The sequence below is a fragment of the Paroedura picta genome, chromosome 10 (genome assembly GCF_049243985.1).
Source record: "Paroedura picta isolate Pp20150507F chromosome 10, Ppicta_v3.0, whole genome shotgun sequence".
NCBI classification, from domain to species: Eukaryota; Metazoa; Chordata; class Lepidosauria; order Squamata; family Gekkonidae; genus Paroedura; species Paroedura picta.
In genome coordinates this window covers 29,293,485-29,306,023 of record NC_135378.1, presented here as the reverse complement: position 1 = coordinate 29,306,023, position 12,539 = coordinate 29,293,485, and the positions used below count along the sequence as shown (strand labels likewise).

At 52.6% G+C, this 12,539-nt stretch overlaps 1 protein-coding gene across 1 annotated transcript in view; it reads right to left on the bottom strand.

Moving 5' to 3' along the window:
• Positions 1-12,539, bottom strand: part of LOC143820023 (phospholipid-transporting ATPase VD-like) — a 38,271-nt gene that overhangs the window by 2,204 nt on the left and 23,528 nt on the right. Inside the window, exons 15-19 of the mRNA XM_077302392.1 lie at positions 7,007-7,307; positions 5,094-5,170; positions 3,687-3,812; positions 1,526-1,726; positions 420-500 (exon numbers count right to left, since the gene is read on the bottom strand). Coding sequence (XP_077158507.1) covers positions 420-500; positions 1,526-1,726; positions 3,687-3,812; positions 5,094-5,170; positions 7,007-7,307 — 786 coding nt within the window. The remainder of the gene's footprint in view (positions 1-419; positions 501-1,525; positions 1,727-3,686; positions 3,813-5,093; positions 5,171-7,006; positions 7,308-12,539) is intronic.

The following is a 12,539-nucleotide window of genomic DNA, read 5'->3' as shown; positions in this document are numbered from 1 at the left end:
AGGAGTGGACAACGGCCAAGGTATCCCCCCCAAAGAAAAGATTCAGATTCTGCTCCAAAATGAAAATCAGCAGACAAGTCTCCTTACAGACAAATTCTGCTATAAAATCGTGAGGTGTTTTTGTAAACCAGAAGGCACTTATAGAGTTCTATTGTAACATTGTAATTCAGTCCATGGTATTTAATGCTCATTTTAAATACTTTTAATGTTTTAAAGTTCTAAAGTTTTACTGATGGTGGATTTCTAACCTCTTTTTTTTATATTACCTTCCTTCATTATAAACCACCATCAGTTTTAAGTGCATATGACATATTGGTCTAAGTGACCGTCAAATAAAGATTGATATAGGGATATTGCTGCAAGCAAGAAAACTGGGTCTGTCAGAGATAATGGGAAGAATGTCCTTTCCCACAACTTACCCCGTAAGACACGAAAAAGCAAGCCAAGCTTTGATATAAGGCATCTGCTAAGTTGATGAAGAAGGCTGAGGATACATAAGGCTGAAAAACAAACATGGGAGAAAACACCTCCTTGGCTTCAGGAGATACAATTCCAAAAAATTGGGAGAAAATGGCACCTCCTGATGTGGCCATGGCCCTACCTATGGAGCTTCTGAAAGCTGCGCTCAGAAGGCCTGAACAGCATCAGGAGAGAAGTCATAGCCTCTGGGGAGGCTCTGAGCCCATCTGCTGCGTCCCAAATAAGAGGCAAAAGTCAAACCATGGTTTGTTTTGCTTTAAGAAAGAGCAGCAACATGTGGTTGGCAGACAAATGCACAGACTTTTAAGTTCCAAAATCAGGATATTTTCCCCGTCAAAATGGGCTTGCATTTGCCCACCCACCAACAGAAATGGATTCAGCAAAAGACATTTTCTTTGTCCATTCTGTTTTCTGGCAAGGCTTCATGTGATCGTGAGCTGCACATGGACTATGTGCATGACAATGTGAAACCTGCACACGGAGTCTGTGCCAAGGACTCTCAGTTTCGGGGATCTCTGGCCTCCGTGACCTCCCCCACCTCTAATCCTGACCTGCTGCGCTTCTTTGGCCAAATACTTCCTTTATGGCCAGTCTGCACTACCACTCAGTGTTCAGTATGGCCTGCGTCCCTGCCAAAGCTGTCTTCGGCAGGACACTTCAATAAGCAACAGCAGTTCACGGGGCAGCTACTGATAACATAATGACGCATTATGCACGGAGCGGAAGGTCCGCATTCGGGGTGGAATGTGTTCCGTCCCATGCGTAAGCGGTTTGCTTCGCTTCTTCCTCCTCTGCGTTCTCCATGCCGCCGTTTCAGCGGCTGTGCATAATAGGCCAACGTCAGTCAACCCAAGGCCTCCAGCTGCTCTTGTAAGGCCACCTACCTTACCTGGCTAGAGGCTTTGTGAAGCACTGCCTTTCTTTCCAGGATCCCACTATAGGAATTGAACAAGGAAGTATATGTGGGGGGTGGGGGGGGAGCAGGAGGAACCGGCAACACAATCACAAGTGGTAAGTCAGGCACTTGAGCCAAACCGGATTGTACCTCAGATCTCTGGCTGGACTTGTAAAGTTCCGGCATTCGGAGAAGGGTCTCTGCAGATAAATGTTTGTCCAAAAGACCATAGATAACTGGTGGTACAGATGTGAAGAGGAGGTTGAAAAAAATTAGACTCCCGTGGTCTGTCATGTCTGTCATGTCTCCTCCAGCAAAGAACTGATACCAGAAGAGGATAGCTACATATGCCTGTTAAGATGAAAGGAGACAACAAAAAGGGAGAAGGAACAAATGGGTGGTGAGGGGAAGGCAAACAAGGTCAAAGGATTCAGATAGTAGTCCATAAGTTCAACGGTCCCCAAATTTTTTGCGGTTGAGGACCGCCTCCGGGGGTGGGGGAGGGCCGGCAGCCCGGGCGTCACACATGCACGTTTGTGCCACCAGAGGGTTCTAACGCACACGCGCAGTGTTACCGCGCATAAGCGTTTGCGCCAGCAGAGGCGCAAACCCGCATGCGTGGCACCTCCGCATGCCGGCAGCTGCGCCCGCCTCTTCCCCCCTCTCTCGCAGCCAGAAGCTAGCCAGGCCGTGAGCGAAGCGGCCCCTTTGGCAGCCGCTTTGCTCACAGCCTGTCGAGTTTCTTGCTGCGGGGGGGGGGGGAGGCAGGCACGGCCGGGGGTGGCCTGGGAACGAGGCCTTCGTGGCCCTGTACCGGGCCGCAGACCGGGAGTTGACGACCCCCGCATAAGATGACACACAAACTGAATATGCCAGTCTTAAAAAACTGGACCTCCCTCCACCTTAGAACAGCAGCGAAAGGTCTTTTTATATATTGAAAATATTTATACTCTGCTTTTCCTTTGTGGCTCAGGGTGGCTTACAATTTGAAGACAATTGAAAAGATACAAAATGTGATAAAACCCATTGGCACTCCTTCGCCCTCCATCTACACTCTGTGACAGCAGCTAAGCTGTGGCCATCTTTTTGTGGCTGGCTGCACCTGCAGGCCCAAGCCAACTCAAAGCCATCATCAATGAAACTAGGGGTTGTTCACTGATTTTTCCGTCCCCAGGCCCTATGGCCTGCTTATTGATTCATGGTGAAAGATGCACTTCCTGACATCTTTGTCTCACCTTTCTGCTGAAGGACTCGGATTAGCACCGAAAGCTAAAAAAGAAGTCCTTCAGAGAAGCCGAAACTAGGAGGCACATTTGAACTGAAGGCAGGAAGTCAATGATGGTTGCTTGAAAATCAACTCCAAGGTAGAGGGTAGTAGATAGTTATGGTCATATTTTCTTTTATTATTATATCGATTGATTGACTTACTTTTATTATTATCTTTATTGTATTATTGTTTTATTATCTTAGTTTTATCTTTATTGTTTTGGCATCCTCCTGTTTAATGGCTTCTTTGATTATCTTACTGAATTAACAGGAAGCCCTCTTAAACCGGCTTTCTGGAGACGTGGTCGGCTGTACACTGATCTTTAGAAGAACGCCTCCAAGGGTCAAATGGTTGGCCCATTCAGCATGAGCCCGTGGAGAGCCAGTGTGCTGAAGCGTGGAGTTAGGAACAACTCAAGTTCAGAGCCAACTTGGTGTCACGGATAAGAGTACTGGCCTCTAAACTGGAGAGATGGATTGGATGCCCCGCTACCCCAAATGCAGCCAGCTGGGGGACCTTGGGCTAGCCACAGTCCTGATCTCAGAGCTGTCAGAGCTCTCCTACCCCTCCCACCTCATAGGGTGTCTGTTGTGGGGAGAGGAAGGGAAGCCTATTGTAAGCCTGCTTTGAGACTCCTTTGGGTAGTGGAAATCAGGGTATCAAGACCAACTCTTTTTATTTCTCCAATCCCTGCTTATCTGGTGCTCCCTCATAAATCCATATATGGTTCAATTTTTGAAAGGTGGGTTAGAAAGGCCAGCCTGTCTCACTCCCCTCCCTTCAGCCAGAACTGCAGAAAACATCCCTCTGGTATGCTGAGGTTCCTAACTATCAAGCCAGATAGTAACAATCCCTCATTAATGGTGACAGAGTGTGGCATTTCTGGCACACCCCATTTTGAATTGACTATTAAACGCCTCTGGAGCAGTGACCTTCCACCCAAGACAGGAGTGTGGGGGCAATTTCGGCTGTCAAAGTCTGCTTGTCCCCCTTCCTGTCCATTCCCTGGAGCCACCGCCACCACCGTTCCTGGGAGAAACCTACCAAATTCTTGTAAAAGAAATAGAGGACCATGTTGGCGAGTCGGGTGTAGCACCAGTGGCCGTGGACAAGCAGCAATTTGTTCAGTTGTTTGAACTGTGAAACCGCAAAATCACTTGCCATCACTGCCTGAAAGCAAACAAAAAACAGACATTTATATATAATAACAATAAACAATAAAATCTCAAAAAAAAACCCATACATCTTCCCTTCAACATTTCTGGCAGATAAGGATCATTGCAGAAATTGGTTACTTTATCATCCGTAGAGGTGTTAATTTCCACCTAAGAACATTGAGGTCTTGATCCTTGTTCCCTTGGGAATACGTGTGGAAACAAGCTGCATTCATACTGATGAATTTTGGCAATTTCGGTGTTTCAGAGATTACGGAAATTGCCGTAACCTTGCGATCGCTGTTCCCCCGTCACAGTGTTCCTACTGAGTGCTGTGAGTGGGAAAGAGGCCTGCAGACAATACACGCTCTCAACATGAGCGCTTCCAGGAAGCACAGACTACCCAGAGACTGTAGAGAGGAGACGTTTCCTGAAACTGTTCACAGGTGGACCCTTCTCTGGAAATTTGATCTCAGGATATAGTCTCCTAAGGTGGGGTCTGATTTCTTAGGAGTTTAGAAGCTGACAAGAAGAGAGCAGGCATAATCCCACAACATTCCTAGCTCCTGCTCCATTGCCTCTTGCTTGCTCACCCAAATTCCCTTCCATCGCAGTTCCTTCCTCCCATCTGCTGCTTCCTCCCTTCAGCGTGTCCTTCCTTAAACCAAAAATGTCGGAATGCCCAGATTTGGAGAAACACCTCACCTTTCAGTACCTCAATGTGCAGATCAAAAGATCATTTGGAATCAGAGACATAAGACAGCACGGAGCTGTAATCTATATAGCACGAGAGGCAGTCAGATACCATGCTGGCAGGGGCTGATGGTAATTGTAGTCCATGGACATCTGGAGAGCCCCAATTTGGCCTCCCCTGCTTCATGGCTTCCCGGGCACTTAGAAATGAACAGCCTAGTATGGCTCTGTGGTTGGTGACTTAGAGCAGAACCTGGGATTAGTAGTAGCAGCACTTTCATTATGGAATTGCACCAGAGCAGAGATTGGGATTCAAATCCCTGCTTGAATGAGTCTCATGGGGTCTTCATGGACCAGTCACAGTGTCTCACCTTAGGCTAGATGACAGATGACGGTCACCTCCATGTACCCTGATAAGGGGAGGAATTTTTTAAAAATGCTATTCTGTGTACTTGGAGGGGTGGGGGTGGGGCTTTTGGCCTAGGATTCTGAAGCTTCAAGTTGTCATGTTCACAGCCTTTGATCCCACTGGCAAATCCACTGAGCTGCATGTTTCCTCGTGAGATGGATCCATAAGCAACACGTCTTTTTTATGGTTCCCTACCTGCTTGCCTTCTTGGCCAGTGATTCCAACCCCCACATCAGCCTCATGGATCATGCTGGCGTCGTTGGCACCATCACCTGCCAGAAAGAGCGGGAAACTCACATGAGAGAGACTTTGGAGCACTGTACACAGGTCACACTGGCGAGTCTTTTGTACGTCAAATCAAGGCTCCCGTTCTCACTGAGGCATCGGTTGAAAGCCTCCCCTGCGGCTGGCAGGTCAGAATGTAGTCCAAGTACCCCAAAGACCTAGCTAGGAACCCAATGGCTGAGCACATTAAATATTGCAATAAAAATATCTTTGTTACGTCGTGCACATAAACAGGATTAAAAGCTACCTCAAAAATGCAATTAAGAACATAAATCCACATTTAGAACAACCTATGAAATGTTGCACGCACAATTCCCAAGAATAACATTCATGGTTACACATCTTATGACTAATGACCAAATGCGTTTCCAGCCAGAGGGCCTTATTCAATGGCCAAGTAAAAAAAAAAAACACTCTAAAACTCTTTCAGCATCCAGAATATCTTATCCATTAGTGGCTCGTATATTTCTAAAAGAGCCATGTGGGCAGTCCTGTCCGGGCCTGAACAGCCACCCTGTCCGGGTGGTGTCCGGCCCTTTGGGCCAATCCGGATTGGGCCAGCCCCTGGAGCCGCTGCTCCTGCTCTCCCAGGCCCTTCCCTAGCAGCTGTGGCACCACTCGGCCACCACAATGACAACGGGCCCTCCGGTAAGGAGGGCAGGGGGCCGGGAATGGCTTCCCCGCGCTCTGCCAAGCAGACCTGCCACCTCTAAGGCCCGTGGGGAAGCTGCGTAGTGGCTGGGGTGCGCCGTGGATCCCTTCTGGCGCGCTTGGCAGAGGTGCACTTGGCAGCAGCGGGGGTGGGGGAAGCCCTTTTGACGTCTGTTCTTATGAACGGGCTTGCAGCTAGTAATATAATAAAGGCCTGGTAGGCAGTCTTTCAGTCACAGAAAATGAAGCCCCAAAGAAGTAATATAATTCAATTTCCAGACAATATAATATAATTCAATTTTCAGAGCTTGTATTCAGAAATCATAGTGGCCAAGAACCCCCATCCTGTCCTGGGCAGGAGTAAAATTCTCAGTGTGTGTTCTCATGCATACAGCCAAAGGTGAAGGCCTTATAAATCACAAACGGGCTTCCCAGGGTATGCAGCTCATCTCTGAGTGGTTGAGGCAGGCTCTGCAGACCTGTGCTCCTACAGCCTTCTCCAGTTCTCTGATGCTGCTACTGCTGGTAATGCCTAACGTAGGTCAGCAGGGGCCGGGAACAGGTAAGCAAGGGTTGTGCATGCCGGCAAGTGATCCCAAGGTTGCCGGGTGTTGAGATACAAAGAGACCTGGGAAAAGAGCTCCTTGGGGAAGGCTACTTTCAGGCAGTACTAGTTGCAGCAGTTTCTGCTTTCTCCCCTCCTGGCCAGCTAGAATGTGGCTCCTAGTTCTGGCTGTGCAAATGCTGACTGCAGAGGGGACCCGACTGGCAGGCCGGATTCTTCCCTGTTTACATAGTTCCATGGTGATTTGGAAGGAAAAAAACCCAATTCCTTGTGTGTTGCTTCCCCTTAGCACATGCTATCGTCATGGTATGGCCAGCTGTTCTGGTCCAGAAACCGGAACCTATGGTCACTCTACATGAAGGTCCATTATGAGCAGCCTTCTCCATTTGCTTCACGTTTGGGAGGCAGCCCTTATATGCCCATGAAAGATGCACACCAAAGCACCTGTAACCTGCACAAAGTAGGAAAGGCGTTATGATGGGCATGACTCCTTTTTAGCTCCTTATGCAGCAGCTCACCGTTCACCCAAGTGCCTGAGGCCGAGTCAGTTTCCCAGTTATCAAAACACCGCCCTTATGCCCCCCTACAGGTGAGACAGGTGACTCACCTATAGCTAATGTCATCACTCTGAGCTCCTTTCTCACGGCCTTGACCACCTCGCTCTTCTGCAGGGGTGTTGCTCTGCAGCAGATGACAGCTCGCACCTGTGCCGTGAGCTGCAGGAATCTCCTACGCGCACTTTCATGCAAGGCCAAAGCTAAAGTGGGGCCATCTATAATCAGGCCAGCCTTGAGCTGGTTCTCCTGCGCTGCTGATATTCTGGGGTCAGCGGATTGGCCACTTTCAATCGGAAGGAGCATGGTCTTCATTTCTTCCAAGATGCTGTCAAGGTGTTCTTCACAGGCTTCCTGGAATGGAAAAGCGAGATGGTTGTTTGATCTTGGGTTTTGGAATAGTGAAAAAGATGCCTCAGCAACTGTTCACGCAGGCCCAAGGTTGAAGGAGCATGGGGAACAAATTAACTTGAAGAGTACAATTCCTATTCCCCACTCCCCACCAAAAGAAAAGTAATCACACTGGATTGATTTTACAGCTTGCCAAGTGTACACAATATTCATTAACCAGTACTTGATGGCCTATATAGATTCCCCAAGGGTGGGGATTGTCTACGAAATGCAGAAGGGGGAGGAGAAAAAGAGCTGTTTTTTGTAAGCCATGTTTTGCCATGCGAAGGAGTCTCAAGGTGGCTTACAGTTGCCTTCCCTGACTCTCCCCACAACAGACCTCCCTGTGAGGAAGGTGAGGCTGAGTGTCACCTCTGAGAGAGAATGGGGACTGGCACAAGGCCACCCAGCTGGCTGCATGTGGAGGAGAAGTGGGGAGTGAAACGCTGTTCTCCAAATCAGAGGACTCTGCTCTGAAGCACGACCCCACGCTGGGTCTCAGTTTAGTCATCATAATGGAGAAGTCATCATCGTGAAGACTTCTGTAACACCACTTTGTCTAATGTCCAGGAAATCAGACCCACACTCCTTTAGAAGAGACCCCATAGCAGCGTCTCAGATCCAAGTTCAAAGGAAATGATTTGAAAATATCTTAAAACCGCCCGTGGCGCCGCGGGCGCCACGGACTAAATAAAGCACTAAGAACTTGGGGGGAGGAGTTAGGGTGGGGTCTGTCCGGGATAAAAACTCGGAGGAGATAATCAGGAGCCGCGAAGCGGCTCCTGATTCGCTCCTCTGAGTGTCAATCCTGGACCAAGGAGGCAATGGGGAGGCGTGCAAAGCATGCCTCCCCATAGCCTCCTTGGCCGCCATCGCCTCGCCATCAAGATGGCCACCCTCGACCCTCACCCGCCGGTAAGCTCCCCTTGCCGCTCTTCTGTCTTTCGGGAGGGTGGGGGGCAGCGAGCCACCCTTCTGTTGCCACTGGCAGCGGCCTCGCCCGGTGAGCCCGCTCCCGGGGCCGACAGAACGCCATAGGAGCCTTTGGAGAGGGTGGGGGGGCGGGAGCCGCACTTCTGTCGGCCCCGGGAGCGGCCTCGCCCGGCGAGCCCGCTCCCGGGGCTGACAGAACGCCGTGGGAGCTTTTGGGGAGGATGGGGGGGCGGGAGCCGGCTTTCTGTTGGCCCCGGGAGCGGCCTTGCCTGGCGCCGTGGGAGCCTTTGGGAGCCTCCTTTCCCGAGCCCCCTTTTCTCTTCGGCTTCTGCTGGGACCGAGCTCTCCCTCGCAGCCGCGAGGGAGATCCCCGCCCCGCAAGAAGCCTCCTTTCCCGAGCCCCCTTTTCTCTTCGGCTTCTGCCGGGACCGAGCTCTCCTTGCAGCCGCGAGGGAGATCCCCGTCCCGCCAGAAGCCTCCTTTCCCTAGCCCCCTTTTCTCTTCGGCTTCTGCCGGGACAGAACTCTCCCTGCAGCCGCGAGGGAGATCCCCACCCCGCCAGAAGCCTCCTTTCCCTAGCCCCCTTTTCTCTTCAGCTTCTGCCGGGACAGACCTCTCCCTGCAGCCGCGAGGGAGATCCCCGCCCCGCCAGAAGCCTCCTTTCAGGAGCCCCCTTTTCTCTTCGGCTTCTGCCGGGACAGAGCTCTCCCTGCAGCCGCGAGGGAGATCCCCGCCCCGCCAGAAGCCTCCTTTCCCGAGCCCCCTTTTCTCTTCAGCTTCTGCCGGGACCGAGCTCTCCCTCGCAGCCGCAAGGGAGATCCCCGCCCCGCCAGAAGCCTCCTTTCCCTAGCCCCCTTTTCTCTTCGGCTTCTGCCGGGACAGAGCTCTCCCTGCAGCCGCGAGGGAGATCCCCGCCCCGCCAGAAGCCTCCTTTCCCGAGCCCCCTTTTCTCTTCAGCTTCTGCCGGGACAGAGCTCTCCCTGCAGCCGCGAGGGAGATCCCCGCCCCGCCAGAAGCCTCCTTTCCCGAGCCCCCTTTTCGGCTTCTGCCGGGACAGAGCTCTCCCTGCAGCCGCGAGGGAGATCCCCACCCCGCCAGAAGCCTCCTTTCCCTAGCCCCCTTTTCTCTTCAGCTTCTGCCGGGACCGAGCTCTCCCTCGCAGCCGCAAGGGAGATCCCCGCCCCGCCAGAAGCCTCCTTTCCCCAGCCCCCTTTTCTCTTCGGCTTCTGCCGGGACCGAGCTCTCCCTGCAGCCGCGAGGGAGATCCCCGCCCCGCCAGAAGCCTCCTTTCCCGAGCCCCCTTTTCTCTTCGGCTTCTGCCGGGACAGAGCTCTCCCTGCAGCCGCGAGGGAGATCCCCGCCCCGCCAGAAGCCTCCTTTCCCGAGCCCCCTTTTCTCTTCAGCTTCTGCCGGGACCGAGCTCTCCCTGCAGCCGCGAGGGAGATCCCCGCCCCGCCAGAAGCCTCCTTTCCCTAGCCCCCTTTTCTCTTCGGCTTCTGCCGGGACAGAGCTCTCCCTGCAGCCGCGAGGGAGATCCCCACCCCGCCAGAAGCCTCCTTTCCCTAGCCCCCTTTTTTCTTCGGCTTCTGCCGGGACCGAGCTCTCCCTCGCAGCCGCGAGGGAGATCCCCGCCCCGCCAGAAGCCTCCTTTCCCGAGCCCCCTTTTCTCTTCGGCTTCTGCCGGGACCGAGCTCTCCCTGCAGCCGCGAGGGAGATCCCCGCCCCGCCAGAAGCCTCCTTTCCCGAGCCCCCTTTTCTCTTCAGCTTCTGCCGGGACAGAGCTCTCCCTGCAGCCGCAAGGGAGATCCCCGCCCCGCCAGAAGCCTCCTTTCCCGAGCCCCCTTTTCTCTTCGGCTTCTGCCGGGACAGAGCTCTCCCTGCAGCCACGAGGGAGATCCCCGCCCCGCCAGAAGCCTCCTTTCCCTAGCCCCCTTTTCTCTTCAGCTTCTGCCGGGACCGAGCTCTCCCTGCAGCCGCGAGGGAGATCCCCGCCCCGCCAGAAGCCTCCTTTCCCTAGCCCCCTTTTCTCTTCGGCTTCTGCCGGGACCGAGCTCTCCCTGCAGCCGCGAGGGAGATCCCCGCCCCGCCGGAAGCCTCCTTTCCCGAGCCCCCTTTTCTCTTCGGCTTCTGCCGGGACCGAGCTCTCCCTGCAGCCGTGAGGGAGATCCCCGCCCCGCCAGAAGCCTCCTTTCCCCAGCCCCCTTTTCTCTTCGGCTTCTGCCGGGACCGAGCTCTCCCTGCAGCCGCGAGGGAGATCCCCGCCCCGCCAGAAGCCTCCTTTCCCGAGCCCCCTTTTCTCTTCGGCTTCTGCCGGGACCGAGCTCTCCCTGCAGCCGCGAGGGAGATCCCCGCCCCGCCACAAGCCTCCTTTCCCGAGCCCCCTTTTCTCTTCGGCTTCTGCCGGGACCGAGCTCTCCCTGCAGCCGCGAGGGAGATCCCCGCCCCGCCACAAGCCTCCTTTCCCTAGCCCCCTTTTCTCTTCGGCTTCTGCCGGGACCGAGCTCTCCTTGCAGCCGCGAGGGAGATCCCCGCCCCGCCAGAAGCCTCCTTTCCCTAGCCCCCTTTTCTCTTCGGCTTCTGCCGGGACCGAGCTCTCCTTGCAGCCGCGAGGGAGATCCCCGCCCCGCCAGAAGCCTCCTTTCCCTAGCCCCCTTTTCTCTTCGGCTTCTGCCGGGACCGAGCTCTCCCTGCAGCCGCGAGGGAGATCCCCGCCCCGCCAGAAGCCTCCTTTCCCGAGCCCCCTTTTCTCTTCGGCTTCTGCCGGGTACGGGCTCTCCCCCACAGCCCATCTAGCACCCATTTTATTTAAAATTAAAATGGGCTTTAAATCTAGTATGAGTCATGATTCTGATTCTTGGCACCTGCTCTCCCTCTCTGTGCATTCAGGGAAGGCATGGGACTGCCATGTGCACCAGTAGTAATCAGGTTGTTACCAGCAGTAGTCTAGTTTCAGGGTAATGCACAGGGTCCATGTCTCAACATAGAAGCAGACAGAAAGGAAACATTATCAAAAAGATTGCTTTTTGGAATGTCTTACTCTAAATTCCTCAGTAACCCATCTGGGAAACCTGCATTTATCTTCTCCAGTATCTGCAAAATCCTTTTTCCTTCAAACTTAAAAGGACCCGGTTCAAAATCTACCCGTCAGAACAACCCCAAACGCTCCCCCTGCCCCACTGTAAATCTTATCTGCTTAGAAGAAGAGGAAGAAGAAGAAGAAGAGGAAGGAGGAAGGAAGGAAGGAAGGAAGGAAGGAAGGAAGGAAGGAAGGAAGGAAGGAAGGAAGGAAGGAAGGAAGGAAGGAAGAAGAAGAAGAAGAAGAATGTTGGTTCTTATATGCCACTTTTCTCTACCCAAAGGAAGCTCAAAGCGGCTTACAGTCTCCTATCCATTCTTCTCCCCACAACAGACACCCTGTGAGTTGGGTGAGGCTGAGAGAGCCCTGATATCACTGCTCGGTCAGAACAGTTTTATCAGCGCCATGGCGAACCCAAGGTCACCCAGCTGGCTGCATTACGTCAGTCGATCCACCAGAGGGAATAATAAACACATGAAAAGAAACTGACTTCTTTTTGAATACTGTTTTCCATGCCAAAAGACTGAACAGTTTCAAAGGAGGGAGAGAGAAAAGATGTTTCTCCATCAGGAAGGCATAAGTAGATTAATTTTCTGGAATGCTCCACATTATGCTATTTTAATGAGATGATTCTGGGAACATTATTCTAATCAAGCCAGGCTGTGGGAAGATATGACAAAGAGCAACTTCCAAAAATGATATTTGTTTCAACACTCAAGACAAAAGCCTTCTGATCTGTACGACTAACATCATTTACGGTCTAAATTCCAATGGCATTTTACAAGCGCTGACTCAAATGTAGATCGTTCCGGAGGGCGGCCATGTGGGTCTGCCGCGTAAGAGCCAGGTTTGAATCCCGGAGCCACCTCAGAGACCAACAAGATGCTTGGAGTGAATGCTTTCAAGAAGGAAAGGTCCCTTCGCAGCTGTCAGTCAGAATGGAGACCCCAGAACAAGCATATCCCAATCAGAAACTGTGAGGTGTGCTCCAAAGAAGGAACTCATGATCCAGGGGTGCAATGGGCATCGCAATCAGCTTGGTTAGAGCTGGGGAGAAATGTCACGGGGCAGGAAAACCAGACTCTGTACACAGATAAGCATCCTATGGCCTTATTCAGCCCTGGAGGTCCATTGTCCTGAATGTATGAATGGGCGTCCGGGTGAATGCACCATTACCCGAGAAGCTC